Genomic DNA, 27456 nt, shown 5'->3' with positions numbered 1-27456 from the left:
GATCATATGTGATTCTTAATCACAATTCAACCATCGGATCGATCAATACTTCTAATGTGTGTGACCCCATAGGTTCTATTCTGACTGGTAGTGAGATATATTGCAATCTCTATCACAATATCATTGAAAACTCCTTTCAATGGGTTGAAACCATTCCAACTCAACTCATCAAGGATTATCGACCATCGAGATGATCCTTGTGAGTCTCACCATCCACCAGTGACACCTAGCAGTATGTAGTGGCTACCCAACAGAATAGAATGATGAACCTCTAGATGCAGTTATCGTATGATACAGTCCTTCTATCGTGAATTCCTACAGACCGGAGGTCATGGATAATTCGTCAAATCCCGTCGTCTGTCATATGTCTAGATTTATTCGACTTGAGTTCGAGAGTGGAAAACTCTTTCTCCACTGTATATACTGCCCTGGCCAAGGTCTTAGAACTCAGTCTTGTAAATCATATAGGATCACTCCTCATCTATCAAGGTCGATAGATTTCATGTAGGTGCATACCCTACTCCTACAGTGAACCTACTACAGCCAATTTACACAACAAGGATCCATATGACTAGAGACCATGTATATGTGCAGTCAAACTACAATAACCTCACTATGAATAGCCGAAGCACTGCAGGTCAAAGGACCAGTCACACTACTGCAACATCAAGCAAGTCACTGACGAGTGGATAGACATCCAAGTGACTTATTGTCTTGGTCATGCTCAGTACCCTTGTTCTCTAACAAGCACCTGTACTATCACTTCAGTGTTCCTACACTGTGGACTCGAGTCTCGTCTATCCATAAGGAAAGCGATCTGTGCATTGATCGGATCGATCACTGTCCTCGTGATGATCCATTGATCAGGAGAATTTAGAAATTGATCACCAATGATACATGGCTCAAATTCTCAACTCTTGAGAATATGTATCATCATCTTATTAATTCCTTGAACGATTCATAGACACATAAAAAATATGAATGAAAAGATGCCCATTTATTATTCAATAATAATAAAGTTAAGTACAAATTTATGTCCTAGAATTAATAATGTGTCAGCCAGATTGGCTTCTAGGGCATACATCTAACAAAGAAGAAGGTTGGATTCCGTAATCGTATGTGATGACGTGTCCTTGACGACAACGTAACCACGAGCCATGTGGATGCTATTACCATTACGATTTCCGTCAAGATTCCGTGACCACCCTTCATCACTTTTAATTTAGACTAAATTATAATTTTTTTAAAAAAATTACATTATTACACTTACATCCAATAATTTATAAAATCTACACTTACACTCAGTTAAATTAACGGTATTAATAAATTCATTTACCTCATGTAAAAAGTCAAAATTGCTTCTGAGTAATGATTAAATTACAAAAAAAAAATTGAGATTAGAAATAAATTATACTTACAACAAATAATTTGAAAAACCAATACTTACTTTCTTGAGATTTATGTTTATCTAATACTTTAATCCATAACTTAATAAAATGTTCGCCAAGTTGTTAACTTAAATGGGACCTAAATATCATATAAAAAAAATAAAAATGACTAAACTAGCCTTAAGTAATATAACATCCATCTAAGGAGGAGCCATAAGGCACCATGGGTTTGAAGCTTGATCTTGATGAATCATCAGAAAAGAGTAATATGCTAAGAAAAAAGCAATTTAGATATCTTAGACAAGTGGATGACTCTGAAATTTTCTGCTGCAGAGTACTACTATCAAGAGTTTTATCGCTTGAGCCAGCTTATTTATGGTCCAAGCCAGGCCATGGAACCGCAACTGAGGCACACTCCAAAAAGAAGAGTTCTCACATACGTACTAATTTAGATCCTTTTGATGATAGGTTGCTAAAGCTATCATAATTATATATATAGACATAGGAATCTTTATCCACGACGACAATATTAAGGAATCATATCTATGGTATTAAGTAAGTAGAACTTAGAATCAGCAAATGATACACCAGCATCTCCAATCTCTGTGACGTGGTGGGTGGAGAAGCAAGAACAAAATCTGATCAAAAAGAATGCTCATTGTCGAATATCGATCGAGAGTTAAGGATGCTCGTCACCGGATGCTGGTTGGAAAGGAAGTTTGTCGTCGGTCTCTCATTAGGAAGGGATGCTCATGGTGGGGGGGGGCAAAGTGAGAAAAAACTCTAGCCACTTATCTCAAAGAGAAGAAGACTCATAAAGACGGAAGACTTCAAAGAGAATAGAGAGTCTGAAAAGTAAAAGAGGATCCTTTTTTCTTAGGGTTTTTTGCATGAATACCCTCTTAAATATTGGATTTTGCACGAATACCTTTCCAAAATTGATATTTGCATGTATACTCTCGTAAAACACTTATTTTGCTATTCTACCTTTTTTTTATTTTTGCATATGTACCCATGTTATCTAACGATCTTAAAAAAATTAACAGTTTTAAATTAAAATGACTAAAATATCTTTAATGGATAGATATGGAAATAGATCGCGATCCTGATAGTAGGAAAAGAAGACAAGGACATTAGCATAATTTCAAAATTTTATTTTATTTTTAATTAATATAAGTATTTTTTTTCTTAACACCCTTAGAACAACCGTTATATTAGGAGCATTTGTACAATAATAGAGTTTTATGAAGGTATATATGCAAATATCAATTTTAGAAGGGTATTAATGCAAAATTCAATATTTAGAAGGTTATCTATGCAAAAAAACCCTTTTTCTTATAGGGGTAATTTTAACTTTGTACAATAGATAAATTGTTTCAGTAATGCTGTCAATTTAACTAGGTGTAACTATAAGTTTTACAAAATATTGGGTGTAACTGTAATAAACGTAAATCTCAGGAGGGTTTTTGTAAGGCTATTTTAGTTATTTTCAAAAAAAATTCCATCTTGGCACTTAGGTCTCATTAAAAGTTAACAGTTTGACAAACATTCTATTAAGTTATGGGTTAAAATATTAGATAAAAATTAATCTCAGAGGGGTAAAAGGGTTTTTCATACTATTAAGTGTAAATATAATTTACCTCTAATCTCTGAGAAGTTTTTACAATTTACTCTTTATTTTATTTGTGAAGCAGCACTAAATATGATAGAAAGAAAAGTTGGAATACCCCCCAAAAAAACTTAAGGCAAACAACAAAGGAAATGACTAAAACTCCGTTTGGGAGAGCTTTTGGAAGTAGAGCTTTTGGAAGTAGAACTTTTATAAAAAACTATTTGTTGTTTGGTAACTATATTTTTAAAGTGTAGTGAAACTTTAATATATATTTGGTAAACAAACTAAGAAAAGAATGTTTAAAGAAGAATGCTTCTTTTGAGGAAAACTTTAGATGTTCAATTTTTTTGCATTTTACATCTTTTTCAAAAGTCACTTTCATTTGATGCATACCTTGAATATTTAAAGTTTTATTCATGATCATTCATGTCAATATCTGAATTTAACTATTTTACTTACAAGGCATGAATTGATATCAAGAGCCTTACATAAATGAAAGAGAAATGAATGTTTTTAAGTTAAATCATTAAAGGTTACTCTATGTAAATTTGGCAAAGAAATTTTAGTATGCTTTTAATGTCTAATTGGTTTAAAACTGATATCAATTTAAGCATATTTTAGTATCAGACTTTGTGCTTTATTGAATATCTTTTGAAAGTTGAATTTTTATCTGTACTTAATTGGTAAATCATTGGCTTTGAAAATAAATTGAAAAGGATTCCATTTGTCTTAGTATCGGAAATTTACTTTGGAATCTACCAATGAGTTCTTATTGGTTTGAGCTTTAGAGTTTCAATCCTATGCCAATTTATTTTTATATATATCAAAGGTGTTTCTCTTTAAAGGACTAAAAGAAAATCTTTAAAAGAGCTCTAAAAGAACTTTCAAAGCTTTGAATTTTATGTATGCTCTAAAATATATCATAAATCGAATAAATTTATGTTTTGGTATATGTGGCCCAATGCTTTTATATCATAAAAGAATTTTGGACTCATTAAGAATTAATGATTCAACATGATCTTATATTTTTCAAGTATATAAGTTTTGATTTTTATCTGCTCTTATACTATACTTTGAAAATTAATTAGATTGCTCTCATGTTGATATGCTTAATATATTGAGAAAAAAATTTTAATGAAAAATCTTTCATATGTTATTAAAGATCTTTCAAAAAGGAGATTGGATCTCCATTTATGCTTTATTTGAATATCATTCTTAATACTCCTTGAATTAACTTGAAAAAGATTCCATCTGCACTTGATTTGAAAACTATCTTTAGAATCTATATTTAGTGATCTCTTTTGGCTCGTATCTCAAATGTCTCATTCTTAAAGCCAAACTTTTCATCCTTAATTTTGATAATATTTGTTACCTCTGAAATTATTTCAGGTTTACTGTTTTTGAAATAGGGGTAAAAGAACTTTAAAAGAATGTTAAAATCATCAAATTCAATATGATCTCATTATAATTTGCTCTGAAATTATCTTAATTGGCTCTGATCTATACTCATTATCTTGTCCTGATATTATTGCCTTGAGTTTTATGATTCATATTCTTGCAATAATTTGACATGGATTAAATGAAATGTTGCTTTATGCTTAATGTTTCATTATCTTATAATCTTTTTGATGTTGTCAAAAAGGAAGAGAAATATCTGAGTATATGCTCAGAATGCTTTATATTTTGAATTGAATATAAATCAGCTTAGATAGAAATATGTTGATTGTGTTAAGTTAATTAAAAAGCATTATCATGAAGTATGTTTTAAAGATGCATGTTTTTACTTCATGCAATTTAGCTATTCATTAGTTCTAAAACACAATCTATTTTATATTGCATATACTCCAAGTTTTGTCATCATCAAAAAGGAAAAGATTGTTGACCCAAAGATTGATTTTGATGATCACAAAACCTTGAAGTATAATTACTAATATTTGTGTTGCAAGAAGAAAGATAATTTGTTTTGTAAGGAACATAACAAGTTGAAAGAATACAAGAAGGCCTCAAAAATTCTCAAGAAAAGTTGGAAGAAAGCTACACTTCATTGCCCCAAGTTTCAAGTTCAAAGAATTCAAGTTGGAGGAGCAATTCAAAAAAAAAAATCTAAAGAAACAATATAGGGGAAGACGGCTCCTGCAGAGCGCGAGACGGCTCCTGCAAAAGCGCGAGACGGCTCGCAGAAAGATAGAAATCCAATTTTGAAGAGCCCGAGCTTGAGTCGACCCCCGACAAGCTCGAGTTGACTTTTGCTTCAGCCAAGTCGACTCCAAGCCTGCAAGAGCCGACTCCAATTCTGCTAAAAGGTGTAACGGCTAGTTTTTCACGACTCTAACGGCTAGTTTTTCACTCCCAACGGCTCTATTTTGTCTGTAACGTTTAGAATCAAGTTCCTACCACATCAAAAGCTATAAATACAAGAAAACTACCTCATATTGAGTTGAGCTAAACTACCCAAACATCCCAATCATTAAAGAGCCCCAAAAACTAGAGCATAGGAGTAAGCAACCAAGTGAAAGCCTTAAAAGTTTTATTGTAAGCATTCAACATCAAGTCCACTGCTCTGAAAGTTGGTGAAGCACCCACAACAGTATTCAAACCACCAACAACTTTCTATTGCTCTCTTTATTCGGTTATTTTTATTTATTAAGCAATAATATTTGTATTTTAATTCTTTCAATACTTATCTTATAAACAAGTTTCAGTTACTGAAACTTAGGAAAAGGTTTGGTCCAAACCTTAATTGGACTTTATAAAGGTTTTGGTTGGTGAGCCTTTGGAAAAACTAAATGGGTTGATTGTGAGCCTGAAAAATAATCGGTATAGGTTTTGGTTGGTGAGCATATAAAAACCAACTTAGGTTCATTGGAATCCCGAGAAAACAACGAGTTGGGTTGTGAACTCGGAAAACTACCACACTGTAATCAGGGGGATCATAGTGAAATTCTCAAGAGAGCTTGGAAAGTGAACGTAGGTGCATTGGCACCGAGCCACTATATTTTTGTGTGTTTGTAATGCTTTATTTCTTCTTTAGCTTACTTGCCTATTCATTTAGTTGCAATTCTAGTTAAAATTGTTTAGCTAGTTCCAACTTGCTTCATCTTCACCTAGCTAACTTTGATTGGAACTATACTCTTGATTGTATTAAGTTAGTTCCTCTATTTAGATTATCTCTCAGCTATACTTAACTTCATAAGTTAAATTCTCTACTGGATGTTCTAATAAGTTGAAGGTTTTAACTTATTGTTGTGTTTGTGATGCTTCCTATTATTGTTTGATTTCCTCACTTATTTACTTAGACAAATGACTGATTAAATTGCTTACTTAACTCTTATTCGCACATCCTTTAGTTGCAAGTATATTCAAATTATTTAACAAAATTTCACTTGATAAATCTGCATCAAGATTTATTGTATTGAATTGCATGCTTGAACAAACTTAGACTAATCTTTTATTGAGCCCATTTATCCGCCTGCTTAATAGTTTTAATCTTGATTAGATTAAAATTAATCTGTTGTTAAGTTTAAATTCGACTGTGCTTCCATATAACTTAGCTTAATTAATTAAAAAGTTTAGAAGTAATTAAAAGTTTTTAAAAGCCCAATTTATCCCCTCCCCCCTCTTGGGCTGCATCTTCTGGGCAACAGACTCTAATCACCATCAAGACTTGTTTGTTGAATGCAATCTCCAACGAACACAAAATTTCATGCGCAATCGAAAAGCTATCTATAATTTTGTCTGCCGCCCATGAAGGCTCCTTGTTCCTCCGAAACAAGAGTGGGCATATAAGGCTTCATGCTGTTAATCAAAAGTTTGGCTACAATCTAATAGATAGTATTACATAAGCTTATAACGCGAAAATCTTTAAACTCATGCGGTTACTTGTCGTTGGAGCAAGAGTAATAAAATTGTGTTTCCATACCTCAGGCATGCTGCACATCAGAGCTCTTCATCGATGGCAGATATTACATCATCTTTAGTTACAGTCCAGAAATCTTTAAAAATTAGAAGCATCATCTTTAGTTATAGCCAAGAAAACTTTAAAAATTAGAAGGGGGAACCATCAAAATCTGGAGCTTCATCAGCTCCAGTCAAAAATTAGAAGCATCATTTTTAGTTACAGTTCAAAAAACTTTAAAAATTAGAGGGGAAAACCATCATATTGTAGAGCTTCATCAGCTCTTAGACTAGAAATTACAGCCTCTATGTCACAACCCAAAACTTCACCCAAAATGGCTAGGGTGAAGAACCTCACCTAAAATGGCTAGGGTGAAGATAATTTTTGGGTTCACAAGCACCATGATTGGCCTATGGTTAGCCTCCATGAATCTATACTGCAGTATCCCTAGTCAACATAGGCTATAAAATAAGTTTACTCTGATACTATTTGTGACTTTAGATTTCGTTGCCATCGAAAATCAGCAACATTGTCCTTATATATCATATAGGCTTGGCATTATAGATAAAGCAAAGTGCTTTCTTTTAAAGAAGCATCTAGTTCCATCTTTTTTTGGTTAGCTAAGCCATCTTTTTCTAAGAAGGATTTGAGTAATTGGTAGGTCGGAGCACAGTTAAAGCTGCAAATGGGTTGGGTCGATCCGTGCAGACCCGACGCAACCCGAATTTTTGGACCCACGGGTTCGGGTCGGATCCTAAAATTGGATCCGAATTATTTTCTGGATTAGGTCTAGGTTTACCGAATGGACCTGACCCGACCCGAAGTCTAAAGACAGAAAGAGAGAAGGAAAAAGTAAAAGAGAGTCTTTTTCTTTTTTTTGTGCGTAGGTTGTGGTACTATTGGTCCTTTTTAAGTGAATTTATGGGGGGTTTTCAAGGCAGACAGGAAGGAGATATGGGTTTCTTAGGGGCTTGTTAGCTTGCTCTCTAGGGGACCGGAAATGCCAGCCAATGAGAAGGGAATTTTTTTTACCAAAACAAAAAAAAAAAAAAAAAGGAGGAGGAAAAGCCCTAAGGGGAGTAGGGTTCAAGCGTGGAAGGATAGCATTCACAGAATCAAAAGAACCTCGGCCCTCGGCCCGTCAGGATTCTCTCTCGATCTATTACACTGTTGATGCCTCTGGTGTCGGCTTTTTTTTTTTTTCCCTTCTGTTTTTTGGTTTTTGTTTCTTTTAACTTTTAAAGGGAGAAAGTGAGGGAACGCTGAACTGAATATGGGACATGTGCCAGTTTTCTGCAATAGAATTGGATTTTGTAAGTAGGTCTGGGATTATTTTTTGTCCTCGTGAGAGGGGAGGTGGGAGACGTCAATCATGTAGATAAAAAATAGTGGGATATGAAATTTGGCTTGTAGACCGACTTAGTAAGTCATGCATGTTCTCACTGGAGGTCAACTGCAAGTCTTTCAAGTCATGGGTCACCCAGCACCCCATAATTATGATATGACCAAATTAGATTTGCCCAATTTTTTTCAAAAGCATAAAATATTGGATCCGATCCGGCCCGACTCGGATTCGGACCTAATTCGGATCTGACTCAGATCCGACCCGATCAGACCCGATCAACTGGATCAGATCTGAGTCCAAAATTGAATCTGAACAAAAAATCAAATCGGATCAGATCGAATCTTGGATCCGGCCCGACTTGGATCCGAACCCAATTTAGATCTGACTCAGATCCAACCAGATCCGACCCGATCAACCGGATCAGATCTGAGTCCAAAATTAGAATCCGAATAGAAAATCAGATCGGATCGGGGTGACTCAAGATCTGACCCGATCCGATCTATTTGCACCCCTAGCAACATTAGGTAATGATGGGCTTGGAATAAGATCAGAACCGCCATGGGTAAATGCGTAAAATAAGGCTACCCTATCACGTGTAATAAGGCTACCCTGTCAAAATTCCATTCATCTGATGTTAACAGACTTGCTCGAGGTGGCGGGAGTATAAAATCCACTCCCTCCCCCCTCTCTCCCTCCCCCATCGCATGAGCGGGCATTAGCTTTAGATAAAAAAGAGTGCTCTACCAAAGAAGAGGCGTTCCTTTTGGAGTGCGGTTCTTCAATCGAGTGCTTCTTTCTCTCTCTATCTATCTACCGAGCTATCTATTTTTTACCATCTTCTCTACCTTCATTTCACTATCAATGCTTGGATCTCCAAGAGATCAATTTACCTTCTTCTCCAAATTAGAGTCTAAAAGGTGCGTGCAGAGAGAAGCCATTAAAAGGCTCCAGAGAATTTAAACCGACTCAAGTTCAATTCATGTCACCGCCATCGACTTCATGGGATCTCGATCGATGTTTTGGCTTCAGACTTAAACCGTCGTTTCATTTCCATTGACAGTTTTCATGAATCATGAAGAAAATTTTCGTGAAAACTGAAATTTAGGCTCTCTTTTTTTTCCTGCTAAAGATTTCGGTGATTTTCTTGAAATTCCAGGGCGCTCCAGTTACCGGTGCAGCCCCTGGAAACCAAGATGCCCTTATCATTCTCTCTATTTACTTCGGAGACCAAGAGGAACATTTTGCGGCTACAGGTATTCTGATTATTTGGACGGTGATGCAGGGCAAGATGACGGTGGGCCCGAAGATCTCGATCAGCGATGGCAACCTGGTGGTACACGGGAAGACCATCCTCACCGGCGTCCCGGACAACATCGTCCTCACCCACGGCGCCGGCGTCGGCCTCGTCGCCGGTGCCTTCATCGGCGCCACCGCCTCCGCCCGCACGAGCCTCCATGTCTTCACCATGGGCACCCTCCAGTACGCCACCATCTCCTCCTTCTTTCCTCCAACTTTGTATCGGGATATCAGATCCAAAACGTAACGATTGGGTGGTGGTTGCAGGGGGCTGCGGTTCATGTGCTTGTTCCGGTTCAAGCTATGGTGGATGACGCAACGGATGGGCATGGCCGGCCGGGAGGTGCCGCTGGAGACCCAGTTCATGCTGGTGCAGAGCAAGGACGGCACGGCCGAGGCCGAGCTCGGAGCCGCCGCCGGCGACTCCGGAGAGGAAGGCGGCGCGGCCACCATCTACACCGTTTTCCTCCCCCTCCTCGAGGGCCCGTTCCGGGCCTCTCTCCAAGGCAACGTGCACGACCAGATCGAGATCTGCCTCGAGAGCGGTAAGTTTGACAGCAAATTGGAGAACCATCTCCGGTCAAATTAGATCATATCATCTAAAACTTTCTTTGTATGCAGGAGACATGGCGGTTGAGACCAATCAGGCGCAGTACATGGTCTACATGCACTCCGGGACCAATCCCTTCGAAGTAATTACTCAGGCCGTCAAGTATTGATCGGACCCCGTAGATCTTTTTCCCTTCAATTTTGTTGTTTTCATCTAAGTTCAGATTTGTGGTTTTTGATGCTAAACGATTACGGTGGAAACAAACAGGGCTGTTGAGAAACACATGGGAACGTTCCATCACCGTGAGAAGAAGAAGGTATCCGTGAAATAAACAATTTGCTGGCCCAAAATTATTGAATTAGATCTTGTTTTTTCTAGATTATTCCACATTTTTTCGTCGCATTTATAACGTCGTAATAGTGACAAATTAACGTTCTTCTTGTTTCCTGGGGGATGGCAGATGCCTTCTTTCCTTGACTGGTTCGGGTGGTGCACATGGGACGCTTTCTACACCAAGGTCACGGCCGAGGGCGTCGATGAGGGCCTTAAAAGGCATCTCCGACCTTTACCGAGTTTACCACGATCCATTATTTGATTTTGATCATAACCGTTGGTTTATTGTTTGTTACAGCTTATCAGACGGCGGGGCGCATCCGAAGTTCCTGATCATAGACGATGGTTGGCAACAAATCGGCCCTGATGTCCAGGGCCAGTCCAGGGCCGTCCGTCTATTGTTTTCCTGTGTTGGTGACGTGAGATGTTTGACGCGTTGGTTGTTTCCTAGGAGGCTTACCGGGATCAAGGAGAACGCCAAGTTCCAGAAGAAGAACGGAGAGGAGGACCAATCCCCTGGACTCAAGGTCGTCGTGGACGAGGCCAAGCAGCACCATAACGTCAAGTGTGTACCCTTGGCTCTCTTTTTTTCCATCCGTCGATTTTAGATCAGATGGACGGGATACGATCGATTGTATACGTATGTTTATGGTTACGATGTGATGCAGGTACGTGTACGTCTGGCACGCGATGGCCGGGTACTGGGGAGGGGTGAAGCCGGCGGGGGAGGGGATGGAGCACTACGAGAGCGCGTTGGCCTACCCAGTGATCTCACCGGGGGTGATGGGAAACCAGCCCAATATCGTGAAGGAGACAGTGCACGGGCTGGGTCTGGTACACCCGAAGAAGGCGTACAGCTTCTACACCGAGCTCCACGCGTACCTCGCCTCCTGCGGAGTTGACGGCGTTAAAGTCGACGTCCAGAACATCATCGAGACCTTGGGTGCCGGCCACGGTGGCCGTGTGTCCCTCACACGTGCCTACCACCAGGCCTTGGAGGCGTCCGTTGGCCGTAATTTCCCGGACAACGGCTGCATCTCTTGCATGTGCCACAACACCGACATGCTGTACAGGTAGGTGTTAGTGTCACTATTTATCAGTGTGGACCGCGGCCCCAGCCCAGTGCTCGTCTGATGATGATCTGATGGCTGCGATTGGTTGGCTTTGCAGCGCGAAGCAGACGGCGGTGGTGAGGGCGTCGGACGACTTCTTCCCGAGGGATCCCGCGTCGCATACCATCCACATTTCTTCGGTGGCGTATAATACGCTTTTCCTGGGCGAATTTATGCAGCCAGACTGGGATATGTTCTACGTAAGTCCTCCACAACGACTCTCTTTTACATAATATATATATATATATATATAGAGAGAGAGAGAGAGAGAGAGAGAGGGAGAGATGGAAATGGAATGGAAATAAATGTTTGGTTTGCGAACAGAGCCTCCACCCAGCGGCGGAATACCACGGAGCCGCCCGTGCCATCGGTGGGTGCGCGATCTACGTTAGGTGAGCCGCCTATCAGTATCTAAATCAACTAATGTTCTTCTAATGATTCCATGGCATTTCGTTTGTGTGTGTGGTGTGTTGTCGCAATTCCGAAATCGGTATCGAAGGAGGCCTGAAACCATGCCCTGCAAGATGATGGGTCGCATCTCTCTGATTAATGGTTCCTGATTGTTGTTGATACTTGGCGATGTGTCAGCGACAAGCCGGGCCACCACAACTTCGAGCTGCTGAGGGCGCTGGTCCTGCCCGATGGGTCCGTGCTCCGCGCCCAACTCCCTGGTCGTCCCACCCGTGACGGCCTCTTCAACGACCCCGCCCGTGATGGCACCAGGTGCCTTTTTCTGCCCTGCTAATTTAATATCGAGATTTAGAAGAACACTCTTATTTGGGTATTGATGGAGGTTAATCATGACATGGTAATCTTGGTGCAGCTTGCTGAAGATATGGAATGCGAACAAGTGCACGGGCGTGGTGGGCGTGTTCAATTGCCAGGGCGCCGGGTGGTGCAAGATCGCCAAGAAGATCCGCGTACACAACGCCGCCCCGGGGACCCTCACCGGCACCGTCAGCGCCCGGGATGTCGATAACATCGCCCAGCTCGCCGGCGAAGGCTGGGACGGCCAAGCCGCCGTCTATGCCTATAAATCAGGTTCAGTATCGTCCTTCATTCTCCCGCGCGTTTAAGCTCTTTCTTTCTTTTTCATCATATCCTCCGTTGTTGATCGGTCGGTGTTGCTCATTCTCGCAGGTGAATTGGTTCGGCTGCCGAAGGGCGCTACGCTCCCGGTGACTCTCAAAGTTCTTGAATATGAGCTCTTCCATATCTGCCCCATTAAGGTACCAGTTTGTTCTCATAGCTTAAGTTTTTGCAATAACCAAGTGCTTTTTTTTTTTTTTTTTTTTTTGGAGGTCATGAGTTCAAATCTCATCTGAACCTTTGTTTTTGCCGTTTGTTTAGGTGATCAGCCCGGGCATCTCGGTGGCACCGATCGGACTGGTGGATATGTTTAACTCTGGCGGAGCGGTGGAGCAATTCGACATTCGGATGCCATCCACTGGCTCGACGGAGGACCGCCGCGATGATGGTGATGGTTCTTTCGATGTGGCTGAGCAGTTCAGTGAGAACAGAGCAGCTACTGCCACGGTTGTTCTTAGAGTACGGGGATGCGGACGGTTCGGGTTTTACTCGTCCCGGAAGCCGATTAAATGTACACTGGATTCTTCTGATGTGGAGTTCAGCTATGATTCTGCTATGGGGCTTGTGATGCTCAATATCCCTGTGCCGGAGGAGGAGATGTACCGGTGGGCTCTTGAGATCCAAGTCTAAAAGGTTGAGTCGTCCTTTGCTCCGGAGGAATGAATGACTTGGCTTTTGTGTTCGCTTCCATCGCTTATTGCAATAGAGTTCCTGTGCTCGTCTATTAACATTGAAGGAAGCAGATGTCAGGATTTTTTTGTAGTCAAGAGGGTAGTTAGAGTCCCTTGCTCCAGAGGAATATATTGGCTGTAGTGCTCACTTTCATCGCTTGTTGCAATAAAATTGCTATGCTTATCTGCGAACATGCATGGATCCATACTGTTATACACTTTGAGAGCATCATTTTCATGGATCCTTACCTTAAGCTTTTTTTACTTTTCAATGAAACTTGTCTAACACATTCCAAAAATATTTATTCCCGAACTTATGAACCTCTCATATATTTAATACTTTCACGAACGTTAAAGATAAGTTCATCTATCTGTTTAATCCCTCTTGTACAATTAAGTTAAGAATATGAGCACGACATTGGACATAAAACAACTTACTATTTGAAAAAAGTGCATTTTTAAAATCAAGTTGGATCTTTAGCATATCAACAAAAACATCATTTACCGATGCATTATCCAAAGTCATGCAATAAAATTTCTTTTTAATCCCCTAATGAATCAACAAACCATAAATCGTTTCACATAAAGATATGCCATTATGTGGAGGAGGCATGAAATGAAAGTTGAAAACTTTCTTTAATAAGGCCCTTTCTTCATCAATAAAATGGACAGTTAAACACAAATGCCCATCGGTGGTAATAGAGGTCGACAAATCTAAAGTCAAATTAATCTTAGAAGAAATTGAATATAGGCACAACACTATTTTTTTTCTTTTTTATATAATTTTAACAAATCAGTCTTTACAGTATTCCTTGGTACTAACTTGACAACCTCACAAACATAAGCAAACAAAGATGTAATGCCTTCATACTCAACAAATTGAAATGGTAGATCATGCTTAATAATTGCAAACATTAGTAATTTACAGAATTTTTGAGATCAAATTTAGTAGAACACATTGATATAGATCTTTCAAATTGTGATAAGATCATTTGTCCTATGTCATGGTTCTTTCTACAACTCTCTAAATGATGTTTCAAATTTTCAGTCCCAACCTTACCACCAAATAGATATTCCGCACCATACTTTATGCACTTGCATATTTAGGTTGCTTCATTTATATGAAAAATTGATAAACATGTGATGTTAGCTTTCCTTTATGTTTGTGATGTGTGGGGTCACCTACTCCAACTGTATTAGAACCCAGAGGGGTTGATTCATTTTTCCTCCCTTCATCACTCTCTAACTCTATATTCACGGCAAATTGTTTATCCATCTATATCATTTAATTTAAAACTATATTAGAATACCAATCTAGAAAGAAATTGTTTGGTTTTTTGAGAAGAAAAAGTATATAATTCACTATTCTATTAGAGTACAAAATGTTGGATATAAAAAAATTAATCATGCTAAAGAAATTAAAGAGATATTTAAGAAACCAACATACATAGGAACCAAACATTTAGAAAGGAAAAGAAGAGAAGAGGAAGAGGAGGCTCAAATTCGTCATTTAATTTGCACCTAAATCAAAACGACTCCAATCGGTTGCCTGCAAAAGCAGACCATTCAAGATTGATTGCTGTTAGGAATAATTAATTCTTGCTTCAGGAATCAACAAAATCTCATCCAAGAATCATCCCAGCCTCTTTATACAAACCTAAAAGCAATTTCATTTGTGGCTAAAGGGTAGCCCCAATTCGACAAGCTCTAACAACTTAATATAACAACAAACTATCCTATGTAGTCATCCTAGATCCAATAGGAAACAGCAGAAAATATAACAGACAATCAAAATTTCAGAATAATTTTACAATAGTAATTTATATAAATATCAGAATTTTATAACAGTAAAATGAAGCAGTTGCAGACTTGTAGTTACATATAAAGGCCTAAAATATAAGTGCAACCACTACATTTCTCTTCTAATCTAATGCAAAATTCAGAAGCTATATATGAATAGATCAACTAGATTACAATATTAAACATGCTAAACGGGTTGACCTGTTTACTATCCGAACCTGTTTAGCCCAAACCCAAACCTGCTTATGGCGGGTCGAATACAGATCGGATCATATTTTGCCAGCCCTATAGCTAACCTATCCATCCATAGCAACTAAATGGATGAGGTGAGATGGCAACCGAGTATCCTAAAACCAAAAGCAGATGGCGCACAGCAAAATAGACAAGCTAGTCCCCAGACTTGCTAGCTTGCCCACGTACACGTGTTGCATTAAGCTCAAGCAATCCACATGTTGCTTGTTTGTATTTTTCAATTTTTGCAGGAAAGGAGATGTGTTCATGAAATTACTGAATGTATCCAATTCTTGAATGTTTGATTTAAAACTATAATATATATTAAAAAAATAGAAACAAAGATCACCATCCCATTCCATTACCAAATGGGAGTAAATTGGATGCTTCCTTTACTCCCCATGAAGTGAATTCTAACTTGTGATCTATCTTATTCATTCAGATTGAGGTGGTCCATCAGCACTCTTGCAGTAAAGATTCATATATGGTCAAGGTGGGAGACAACTCTCCACTTCACTTAGCTGATTGTTAGGTACATGAATCTAGAAAATCTTTGAACGAGAACAATAAACACTAAGGTCTAGCATCCAGGTCATTTTTTAACATTGGATAGCAAATCCGGACAGATTAGGCACATCTGATCCTTGCCTCGATCGACGACAATTATGTATGGTGTCATTTCATGCTTCACTTTTTTGGTGGTCTTCACTGGGTTCAACTCCGGGCCCTCTCACCGGCAACCACTAGGAAGAGGCCTGGTCGGCACCAAACGTAGCCTTCTTACCCACCTCTGCCCTTGCTTTGCGAGGTTTTCTTATCAATGACTAAGTTTTTCTCCGTGTTTCTAATAGTTATATGATCGATGGTCAAAAATACAGCAATGGAATATAAGAAAAAAAGATTATTCTTTCCTTTTTTTAAAAAAAAAGTGAGTTGAATGGAAGAATTCCTTGTCTCCTCTTTATTAATTATATATATATGGCATGGGTCAAGAATTTTTCTCAGCCATCCAAAAATAAAAAGTGAGTTGGTTTCCGACAATGCTAACTAGCGTCGTTTTAGTTTTTTCCCTCCGAGGCTACTAAAAAACGTCGAAAAATTTTGGCACACTCACAAAATTGCCGATGGTTCGGCACATAAAAGTTGGGATATGCTATTTTTATTGTAGTGCTGGTATTATCCTTTTATTTTTCTTTTTCTCTTGACTAAACCTCATCATATTTGATCCTCAGGTCTACAAATTCTTGATTAAATTATATAGTCTGATTTGAGCCAAGGGACCAAGGATCTAAACTTTTTCTCCTATGAAAATGCAAAAGCTGCCTAAGTTATTCTTCCCTTTTAAGAGCAACTAGCACGAATTAATTCAATAAAGATAAAATTATATATTATATAAAAATTATAGATGCCAAATGAGTCATCCAAAACAAATAATCGCAGAAGTGAGCCCCCCCTAGACATCCCCTGTCACCCTCGTTCTCACCTTGATTTCTTCCTTGATGGAATTTTCCCAAATCGAAATCCAACCCATTACCTTAATCTAACCCAATCCATTATCTTCACCACCATCCAATCCCAACCCATAGGCCAATCCAATCCATGGCCAAGCCAAGCCCAACCTAGAGCCGGGCCATGTCTAATCCATATAGGCAACCAACCCATGGCCCCTGTTGCTGGTGGTCCAAACCGAGAACGATTGGCACAGCGAGGTGAACGGGATTCCGTCTGAGTTGCCTTGGTTGGTGTTGATCGTGCTCCACCTTCCACCGGGAAACCTGCAAGCAAGCCTCGCACCACCACTGGGGTAGTGGGGGCCCTCCGACGATCAAGTCAGAGGAGGTTGGAGGAGAAGGAGAGATAATTGCAGGTAGTAGGAGAATGCTCTGGAAGTTCTTGCTTACCTCCCCCCTTCTCCCCCCCGCAGCATATATACCAGGCTGGGGGGTCCTTCGGGGGGGTTGGTCATCGTGTGGCACGATGGAGTCGCCACTGACATGGCCGTTACAGGGCGTCGTGGGGCAGCGCTGGGTACGGCCGTGACAGGGCGTAGTGGAGCTCCGCCTTGTACGGCTGTTACAGGAGATCGTGGAGCAGCGCCGGATACGACCATTGCAGGGACAGAGGGTCGTGGCATGCTTCAGGGGAACAGCCTGTCGTTGTCGAGAGGTTGCCGACTCGGGATCGGATTGCTGGATCAAGGGGCAGCCGACTCGGGGTCGGGCTGCGAAGCCGAAGATATCCGACTCGGGATCGGATTGCTGGATCAAGGGGCAGCCGACTCGGGGTCGGGCTGCGAAGCCGAAGATATCCGACTCGGGGTCGGATTGCTGGATCAAGGGGCAGCTGACTCGGGGTCGGGCTGCGAAGCCGAAGATATCCGACTCGGGGTCGGATTGCTGGATCAAGGGGCAGCCGACTCGGGGTCGGGCTGCGAAGCCGAAGATATCCGACTCGGGGTCGGGTTACTGGATCAAGGGGCAGCTGTAGTCTTCTTGGGCGCGCGTGTCGGTCACGTGGGGCATGGTGGCTGAGTTCCCCCGTAACAGTAGCCCCCCACTTCCGAGCCTGGAACCAGAAGGGGAACGGGTGAAGGAAGTGATGCTTCGAGATTGCCGCCATCCCTCGGAGAGGCGCGCGCGCTTCGAGCTCCCCGTCTTCTTTATGACGTATGGCGGTTGTTGCTGACCTGGCAGTCTGAGGATTTCGGCGGACATCCTTCCTTAATGGCGTCGATTCGCCTTTGGAGCGCGAGCGACCCTTCGGCAGCCAGGCGTCCTCTGGCGTCACCGGGGCGTCACCCACCTTTCCGTCTATTTAACCGGGGGTCCTCCTCCGTCCGCCTTTCTCTTTACAGACATCTTCGAGTTTCTCCTTTGCGCTGCCGTCATCGCCGTCGGACTGTTCGCTTGCTCCTCCTTTGACGCTCTCGGAGCTGTTCTTCCTTCTCTTCCGGTGAGTTGCTCCATTCTTTAATTTAGGGCTCTCCATACTCTCCTTTTGTATTAGTGTACTCCAGTCGTTCCGGTTTTTTCCCCCTTTTCGACCCTGTCCTGACCGTAGATTCACTGGCCATTAGGGATGGGCGAAGTGAGAGCAGACCGCATTAAGTCGGAGTTGGCCGCCGAAGACCTAGATAGGTTCGTGGCTCGATACCACCTTCCCGAGGCCTGCAATGTTACACTCCCGGGGCCTGAGGAGAGGATGTCTCATCCTCCTCCAGGGAAGGTTGCCATCAATGAGGGCATTCTTCAGGCCGGGTTCCGCTTTCCCCCCTCGGACTTAGTCGTTCAGGTGCTTCGGGGTTTAAGAGTGGCGCCGACGCAGCTGGTGCCGAACTCATGGCGCGCCCTGACAGCCTTTCAGGTTCTCTGCCGCATGCACGAGGTTCCCGCCACCCTGAATGTCTTTTGGGAATGCTACGGCCTGAGTGGCCACCCCCAGGATAAAGGGTGGTGGTGCTTTGCAGCGCGGCGAGGGTGCGGCCTCGTCAAGGAGGCTCCCACCTCCATTCACGGCTGGAAGGAGCGCTTCTTTTTCGTTGACGCAGATCCCTCTTGGGGAATCAGGGCAACCTGGGAGACGCCGATGAAGTCCCCGATTGGCCTATCGAGGTTGTCGAGGGAGGAATCCGACGGCGTCGCCGTCTTGAAGGAGTTGGTTGCCGAGGGTCGGCTCCCCCCGGTGTGTCGCCTTATTTCCGAGGATACCTTGGTGAACGTCGGTCTGAGCTCGGTCCCCACTGACCGTGAGCCCGCCACCATTTCTTTTCCTTAGCTATGTTCTCCTCTTTCGTTTCGTTCTTTCCTTCAGTTTCTCAACCTCCGACCACCTCATCCTTTTTGCAGAGATCGACGACGTCATGCGGTCGGACAAGGCAACGGCTGTTGGTAGGACGTCTCTACTGGAAGCAGTCCGGAGGAAGAAACGAGCTCCTCCGAGCGGGGCTCCACCGGCGAAGAAGTCCCGCCGGCAGGCGACTCCGACGCCGACAGACGGGTCCGGACCCACCGATCAGGGGGACGCCGCGGGCGCGGACCGGGAGTTGACGTTGTATCAGCCCTCCGATGCCGAGACTACCGTTTCTCCGGAGGCATCACCCGGGCGCGCCCAAGATGGACGGGTCGGACGTGATCGGTCCCCAGCCCAGCCTTCGACTCGGTCGGCTCCGGATGATACGAGGAGGGACGCGCCGAGGCTCCGGCCGAGCAGGACCCTGTCAATTCCAGGGGCGGCCCCCGCCCCGAGCGTGGTCAGCATGACTCTTCCCCAAGCGATGGGTAAGGGTAAGGCTGCGGAACCACCGTCCGACTCTGGGGAGAAGTCGGGGTCGGCCTTCACTTTCGCCGGCACCCGAAACCTCATCGAGACGGTACTGCTGGAGAAGGACCGCAGGCAGGTCCGGGAGATGAGGGTCCCTGACGTTGGGGCTGCCAGCTGCGTCTGTCTCATGTCGGTGAGTGTTCTTTCGGTCGCTTTTATCATTTATAGGCTCTGTTGATCCCCGCCTGACGCTCTCGTTTTTCCTATCCCTTAGCTCGCCCAGTACATGATCCGCCTGGAGGAGTGCTACGAGGAACAGGCGAGGCTTCTGGCGAGGGCCGAGAGCCAACTGAAGGCAACAGAAGTGGGAGGTCAGGCTGCGGCGGGGAGGACGACCAGGGACCTCGAGACGAGGCTCCAGGTAGCCGAAGAGCGGGCACTCGGCTTCGCCACCCTCGAGAAGCAACTGTTGGAGGCTCGGGAGCAGCTCAAGGTTGCCTCAGGTCTCGAGGGCGAGATCAAGAAGGCGGAGGAGCGGGCCGAGAAGCAGTCCCGGAAGGCTGCCGACTACCGGGAGAGGTGGGAGAAGGCCCAGCGGTCAGCCGACAACGCCCGCAACCGGACCCGGTCTCTTGAAGCCAAGCTGGGCGAATTGGAGTCGGCTTTGGAGAAGTCCCGCGCGAGCGACCAGGAGCTTCATTCGCGCCTGGAGGAGGCTGAGGCTGCTCGCATCGCTGCCGAGGCGAAGCACAAGGAGGCCCAGGCTGATCTGTTGAGGGTCTCCTCCGAGGCGGATGACCGGATTGTGGCGAAGGTCTTGGAGGCAAAAGCTCAGATTATGGAGCGAGCAGAGGCGACGCTGGCCGAGAAGAGTGCGGAGATCGGGCGTCAGGCGGTACAGGCTTATCGTCAGTCCGCCGAGTTCACCCGTGATATGTCGGAGGCGGTACAGGCCTATCGTCAGTCCGACGAGTTCGTCCGTGATATGTCGGACGCGGGGTCCGACTCCTTTGTCTTAGGCTTCGAGGAAGGCCTGGCAAGGGTGTCGGCTAAGTACCCCGAAATTGACCTGAGTGGGATCTCCCTTCTCGACTCTCCTCCGGCGCCATTGCCTGCTGCTTCTCCAACCGTCTCCCTACCCCCTACGGACGTGCCCGACGTTCTCGACCCAGGGGTTCCTCCAAGCTGACCTTCTGTATTTTGTTCTTTTCTTTGTGTGTTGGCGTTTTGCCAAGTTGTATGGGTCTCAGCCCTGAAACAATGAAAGTTAATGCAAATAGAGTTTCTTCATTTCACTTTCGTCCTTCTTCTTTTTAACTCTTGGTAGCGTCTCGCTGACTCCCGACTCCGAGGGTTAGGCCTCAGGAAATTCTTCCGGCGCTAAGCCAGGCATCCGAGGGTTAGGCCTCAGGAAATTCTTCCGGCGCTAAGCCAGGCATCCGAGGGTTAGGCCTCAGGAAATTCTTCCGGCGCTAAGCCAGGGCTGGCGCAAGCCGAGGCGACCGGTCGGGGCTTCAGGCTAGTCTGCTCCCGGGATGATCATCGGGTTAGCCTGGCATCCAAGGGCCGAGCCTCGGGAAATTCCACTCGTTGGTTGGCCAAGGCTGGCGTAAGCCGAGGCGACCGGTCGGGGCTTCAGGCTAGTCTGCTCCCGGGATGATCATCGAGTTAGCCTGGCATCCAAGGGCCGAGCCTCGGGAAATTCCGCTCGTTGGTCGGCCAAGGCTGGCGTAAGCCGAGGCGACCGGTCGGGGCTTCAGGCTAGTCTGCTTCCGGGATGATCATCGGGTTAGCCTGGCATCCAAGGGCCGAGCCTCGGGAAATTCCGCTCGTTGGTCGGCCAAGGCGGGCGCAAGCCGAGGCGACCGGTCGGGGCTTCAGGCTAGTCTGCTCCCGGGATGATCATCGGATTAGCCTGGCATCCAAGGGCCGAGCCTCGGAAAATTTCGCTCGTTGGTCGGCCAAGGCGGGCGCAAGCCGAGGCGACCGGTCGGGGCTTCAGGCTAGTCTGCTCCCGGGATGATCATCGGGTTAGCCTGGCATCCAAGGGCCGAGCCTCGGAAAATTCCGCTCGTTGGTCGGCCAAGGCTGGCGCAAGCCGAGGCGACCGGTCGGGGCTTCAGGCTAGTCTGCTCCCGGGATGATCATCGGGTTAGCCTGGCATCCAAGGGCCGAGCCTCGGGAAATTCCGCTCGTTGGTCGGCCAAGGCTGGCGCAAGCCGAGGCGACCGGTTGGGGCTTCAGGCTAGTCTGCTCCCGGGATGATCATCGGGTTAGCCTGGCATCCAAGGGCCGAGCCTCGGGAAATTCCGCTCGTTGGTCGGCCAAGGCTGGCGCAAGCCGAGGCGACCGGTCGGGGCTTCAGGCTAGTCTGCTCCCGGGATCATCGGGTTAGCCTGGCATCCAAGGGCCGAGCCTCGGAAAATTCCGCTCGTTGGTCGGCCAAGGCGGGCGCAAGCCGAGGCGACCGGTCGGGGCTTCAGGCTAGTCTGCTCCCGGGATGATCATCGGGTTAGCCTGGCATCCAAGGGCCGAGCCTCGGGAAATTCCGCTCGTTGGTCGGCCAAGGCGGGCGCAAGCCGAGGCGACCGGTCGGGGCTTCAGGCTAGTCTGCTCCCAGGATGATCATCGGGTTAGCCTGGCATCCAAGGGCCGAGCCTCGGAAAATTCCGCTCGCTGGTCGTGCGCCTGTCGCTCGCCGCCCGACGGGATTTCTCCATGGCCAGCTGCGATTGTATTTCTCCTCCTCTCCAAGCGTCGCCTGGGGAACACCAGATGGGCATTAAGTGCTAATTAAGGGGTTACCTGAGAAATCGGATCGCCAGTTGCTGCTTGCGAGGAGTGTCAGTTAAGCGGCCGCGATACGTGCGTTCTTCGAGGCGGATGCGGCTTAGGGCGCGAGCGGAGATACGTGGGCCTAGGGGTACAGGCCACCCGGAGTATCCTGCACAAAAAATGCGATTAAGGAGAATAATGCTTAGGAAATCGCGGGAAGATACGCCTTGAGAGCCGGATCGGCTCCGGATTCAATGCGCCCGCATTTATTGGAGCCACCCGTATCGGAACGACCGGGGGGCCGCAGTTTGGCTATAAATATAGGTGCAGGTGCGATGGAGCCTGCCAAGCCGGAGCTGTTCAGGTTGCAATGGATCGTGGGCCTCCTCTCCGGCGCATGGTTGAGAGACCCCTGCCGAAGGAACAGGAGGCGCGCCCTTCGCGACTTCCGCCAACTAGCCGTTTCATCTGGGATCAACAAGGAGGTTCTCCCCGGCGGAACTCCGCTCTAGGCGTTTCATCCGGGATCACGTCTCCCCTCCTTGAAGTTCGGCCTCCCGATTGAGCTCCGCACCAGGTGCTTGATCCGGGACCGCGCCTCCATATGCTCTTCCCCCTTGTATTCCTTCTCTCCCCTAACGCTGGGGAGGACCGGGATATCCCTTGGAGGTGGCGTTCCCCTGGAGGCAGCGGGAGCTTCGTCTGCGGCGGCTCCTCGTCCTCTTCGTGGGGCGTGGATGGCGCCTCCGGTTGGAGGCAGTGTGGACTTCTCCTTCGTCCACTTCTTCTTCATCCGCACCGGCTCTTCGTCTCTTTCGTGAGACGCCGATGGCGCCTCCGGTTGGAAGCACCCACTTCCGACGGAATTGCAACCGCTTCAGATGGAGGTTTCGGGATCCCAGATCCTCAGCTCCTCGGAGTCTCCACCTCTTCTTTACTTTCTTTACACCTTAATTCCCCTCTGGGAATTCCTTGTAATCACACGAGCACGCCGTTGTAACCAGAAATTATTGAAATGCAAAGTGTTATACATTTTTGAACTGTCTTTCTGGCATCGTCGTTCTACTGGTAATACATCCGCAGGTTAGCGGAATTCCAGCTCCTTAGAATTTCTCGACCATCTAGGGCCTCCAACTGGTAGGAGCCAGGTCGGTTTACCCAGCAAACCTTATACGGGCCTTCCCAATTTGGCGCTAGCTTCCCACCTTCCGCAGGTCGAGATGCTTTAGCTCGCCTTAGCACCAGATCTCCGATTCTGAAAAGCTTCGGTCGGACCTTGGAGTTGTAATATCGGGCCACCCTCCGCTGATACATCGCCATCCGAACCTGCGCCATTTCCCTCGCTTCTTCCAAGAGATCCAGGTTCCCTCGGAGTTGTTCCGAATTGGCCTCGGGTCGGTGCGCGGCCACCCGAGGTGAGGGGAGTCCGAGCTCCACGGGGACAACGGCTTCCGTGCCATAGGTTAGGCTGAAAGGCGTCTCCCCGGTAGGGGTCCGATGCGTGGTCCGATACGCCCAAAGGACATTCTCGAGTTCTTCGACCCAAGCTTGCCCCGTCCGACCGATTCGCGCTTTGATTCCTTGGAGGATTGTCCGATTTGTGACCTCGGCCTCGCCGTTGGTTTGGGGATGCGACACAGATGTGAACCGATGCTCGATCCCGAACTCCTCGCAGAAGTCACGGAAATGCTTGTTGTCGAACTGTCGGCCATTATCCGAGATGAGGACCCGAGGTACCCCAAATCGGACAATGATGTTCTTCTTCACGAACTTCCGGACTTGCACCTCCGTGATAGTGGCCAGCGGCTCTGCCTCCACCCACTTGGTGAAGTAGTCGATTGCAACAATCAAAAATTTCCGCTGAGCTGAAGCGACGGGGAATGGTCCGAGGATATCCATTCCCCACTGGGCGAAGGGCCAGGGTGCAGTGATTGGTGCCAAGGGGACAGAAGGGACTCTCTGGACGTTGGCGTGGCGCTGGCAGGCGTCGCATTTCCGTACATGATCCTTTGAGTCCTCCAACAAGGTAGGCCAATAATAGCCTTGCCTCATGATCTTGTGCGCCAAGGACCTAGCCCCCAAGTGGGATCCGCAAACGCCTTCGTGGACTTCGCCGAGGACGTAGGCCGCTTCCGAGGGGCGGAGGCACTTTAAGAGGGGGGCGGTGAACGAGGTCCGATACAGCCTCCCTTCATTGAGTACGTAGTGGGCGGACTTCATAACAAGTCGCCGAGCTTGATCTTCGTCTTCGGGGAGGATCCCTTCGGCGAGGTAGGCGACAAGCGGGTCCATCCAAGACGGCTCCGGGTCAATCGCCATCACCGCTCCAGCCTCGCCGATGCTCGGGGCATCCAGGGTCTCCAGGTAGATCGCCCTCGACAAGTTGTGCGCGTCTGCGCTCACTAAGCGGGACAGCCTGTCGGCCCTGGCATTTTCACTCCTTGGGACCTGCTGGATGTCGACACTGCCGAGGTCGGGAATGAGTGCTTGCACCTTCCGGACGTAATTCTGCATGGTCGGGTTCCGGGCTTCGAACTCCCCACGGACCTGCCCGACCACCAACTGGGAGTCGGTGAAGACCTTCAGGCGCCGGATGCCGAGCTCCTTGGTGAGTTTGAGTCCCGTGACTAGGGCCTCATACTCCGCCTCGTTGTTGGTCACTGGAAATCCGAACCTCAAGGCATACTCGGCTATCACTCCATCAGGGCTGGTGAGGACCAGCCCGGCCCCTCCACCTTCGGGGTTCGACGACCCATCGATGTGAAGCGTCCAAATCGGGAGGTCGAGGCTAGGTGTTTCCGGCGACCTAGGTTCCGTCTCCTGCACCGTGCACTCAGCGAGGAAATCTGCGAGCGCCTGGGCCTTGATAGCGGGTCGGGGCTGGTAGCGGATGTCGAACTCACCAAGTTCTACTGCCCACTTCACCAGCCGTCCTGCATTCTCAGGATTGCTGAGGATCTGCCGCAGCGGTTGATCGGTCAAGAGGGTGACAGAATGGACCTGGAAATAGGGGCGAAGCCTCCTGGTCGCGGTCAGCAGCGCGAAGGCGATCTTTTCAGCCTTCGTATACCGCGTCTCGGCATCCCGTAAGACCCGGCTGATGTAGTACACAGGCTTCTGGAACTTTGCCTCTTTCCGAACCAGTACCGCACTGACTGCGGTTGGGGAGACCGCCAGATAAAGGTAGAGCATCTTCCCTTCTTGCGGCTTGGACAGCAGGGGAGGAGACGCCAAGTATTCCTTGAGCTGGTCGAATGCTGCTTGACATTCGGCCGTCCAGAGGAAGTCTTTCGGGCGTTTCAACACCTTGAAGAAAGGTTGGCAGCGTTCGGCCGACTTTGCCACAAATCGTCCGAGCGCGGCGACCCTCCCAGCGAGCTCCTGAACCTCCTTCACTTTGGTCGGAGGGGACATATCTTGGATGGCCTTGATTTTGTCAGGGTTGGCTTCGATCCCCCGCTGGTTGACAATGAAACCGAGGAACCTCCCGGCCGAAGCGCCAAAGGCGCACTTCGCTGGGTTTAGCTTCATGCGAAACTTCCGCAGGGTGGCAAAAGTCTCCTCCAGATCCGCGATGTGCTGGTCTGCATGGCGGCTCTTCACCAGCATATCGTCCACGTACACCTCCATGTTCCGGCCGATTTGCTCTTTGAAGATTTTGTTGACGAGGCGCTGGTAAGTGGCGCCAGCATTTTTCAGACCGAAGGGCATTACCTTGTAACAGTACAGCCCCCGGTCTGTTATAAAGGCAGTTTTCTCCTCGTCCTGTGGAGCCATCATTATCTGGTTGTAGCCGGAGAAGGCGTCCATGAAAGACAGCAGCTGATATCCGGAAGTCGCGTCGACCAGTTGGTCTATCCGCGGAAGCGGAAAGCTATCCTTGGGGCATGCCTTGTTCAGGTCGGTGTAGTCGACGCACATCCTCCACTTTCCGCTCGCCTTCCGGACAAGTACGACATTTGCCAGCCATTCGGGGTAGCTGACCTCCCTTATGAATCCTGCCTCCAAGAGCTTGTCTACCTCCTGGTCGACCACTCGGATCCGATCCGGGGCACAGTGTCTCTTCTTCTGCTTTACTGGTCGGTGGGTTGGGTCGTCGTTGAGGGCGTGAGAAATGACCTCCGGGTCGATCCCAGGTACATCGGCCGCCGACCAAGCAAATACATCGACGTTGGCTTGGAGGAATTCCACCAACCGAGCCCGAGCTCCCGGGTCGAGATTGGTGCCGACCCGGACCGTCCGGTCAGGGCGACCTTCCTCGAGGGGAACTTCGATCACACCTTCGGCCGGCTCCCCGTGCCGCAAGGCCACCTCGTCTCTGGCGTCGAGGGACTCGACGCTTAAGGCTTCTACGGGCTTCTTCCCTTTGAGAGTTGCTAGGAAACATTGCCTTGCGGTCGGTTGGTCACCTCGGACTTCTCCAATCCCGGCCGCCGTGGGGAACCGCATGAGCAAGTGGTACGTTGAGACCACCGCGCGAAGGGCGTTCAGTCCGGGTCGTCCGAGGATAGCGTTGTAGGCCGAGGGAACACGGACGACCAAGAACCCGAGCCGCACCGTGGCTTCTGCGGGTGCAACGCCCGCAGTCACAGGCAGCTCAACGACACCTTCGGCCGAGACAGCGTCTCCAGTGAATCCCATGAGGGGGGTAGATGTTTTGTGCAACAATTGTCTGGACAAGCTCATCTTTTGGAAGGCCTCGTAAAACAAAATATCAGCTGAGCTTCCACTATCCACAAGAACACGCCTTACATCATAGTTTGCCATAGTGAGGGAGATCACCATGGCGTCGTCGTGGGGGGTCTGAACCCCCTTTACATCTTCATCACAAAAAGTGATTAAATTACCGACCCTCTGCCTCTTTGCGACGGCTGCCCTTGATGCTTCAGTCGAGCCCCCCGCGTTCCTCTCGGGCCGGGGGCAGCCCCCAGTGATAGTATGGATCACGCCCGCGACGGGTCGATTCTGCTCCCGAGGCTCCGGAGGGACCGGGTCGGCCGGACGCGAGTCTGCGGGGGGACGTCGGTCGTTTACATATCGACCAAGACGCCCTCGGCGGATGAGAGCCTCGATCTCGTCCCGAAGCTGGAAGCAGTCTT

At 46.9% G+C, this 27456-nt stretch overlaps 1 protein-coding gene across 3 annotated transcripts; it reads left to right on the top strand.

Moving 5' to 3' along the window:
• The first annotated feature begins 8929 nt into the window (after positions 1 to 8929).
• LOC103697917 (probable galactinol--sucrose galactosyltransferase 2) lies at positions 8930 to 13485 on the top strand. Of its 3 annotated transcripts, none has more exons than XM_039116747.1 (14): positions 8930 to 9157; positions 9523 to 9719; positions 9804 to 10081; positions 10158 to 10248; positions 10354 to 10402; positions 10547 to 10638; positions 10718 to 10984; positions 11088 to 11492; positions 11590 to 11731; positions 11856 to 11923; positions 12120 to 12254; positions 12355 to 12572; positions 12672 to 12760; positions 12882 to 13485. In XM_039116747.1, the coding sequence occupies exons 2-14, from the start codon at positions 9529 to 9531 to the stop codon at positions 13248 to 13250; spliced, it is 2394 nt and encodes a 797-aa protein (XP_038972675.1). In that variant the 5' UTR covers positions 8930 to 9157; positions 9523 to 9528; the 3' UTR covers positions 13251 to 13485. The 3 variants fall into 3 exon arrangements, with proteins under 3 accessions (XP_038972675.1, XP_038972676.1, XP_038972674.1); XM_039116748.1 differs by having other exon boundaries at positions 8961 to 9026; XM_039116746.1 differs by lacking the exon at positions 8930 to 9157 and having other exon boundaries at positions 9326 to 9719.
• Positions 13486 to 27456: the final 13971 nt, after the last annotated feature.

The sequence above is a fragment of the Phoenix dactylifera genome, unplaced genomic scaffold (assembly GCF_009389715.1).
Source record: "Phoenix dactylifera cultivar Barhee BC4 unplaced genomic scaffold, palm_55x_up_171113_PBpolish2nd_filt_p 000130F, whole genome shotgun sequence".
NCBI lineage: Eukaryota > Viridiplantae > Streptophyta > Magnoliopsida > Arecales > Arecaceae > Phoenix > Phoenix dactylifera.
This window is presented reverse-complemented; position numbering and strand designations above follow the sequence as displayed.

Bases quoted from the DNA above. Each gene is read 5' to 3' on its own strand.
- LOC103697917 (XM_039116746.1), top strand. From the start codon at position 9,517: ATGCAGGGCAAGATGACGGTGGGCCCGAAGATCTCGATCAGCGATGGC. The intron at 10,403-10,546 runs GTATCCGTGAAA...GGGGGATGGCAG, and splicing joins ATCACCGTGAGAAGAAGAAG to ATGCCTTCTTTCCTTGACTG. The intron at 10,639-10,717 runs GCATCTCCGACC...TGTTTGTTACAG, and splicing joins GTCGATGAGGGCCTTAAAAG to CTTATCAGACGGCGGGGCGC.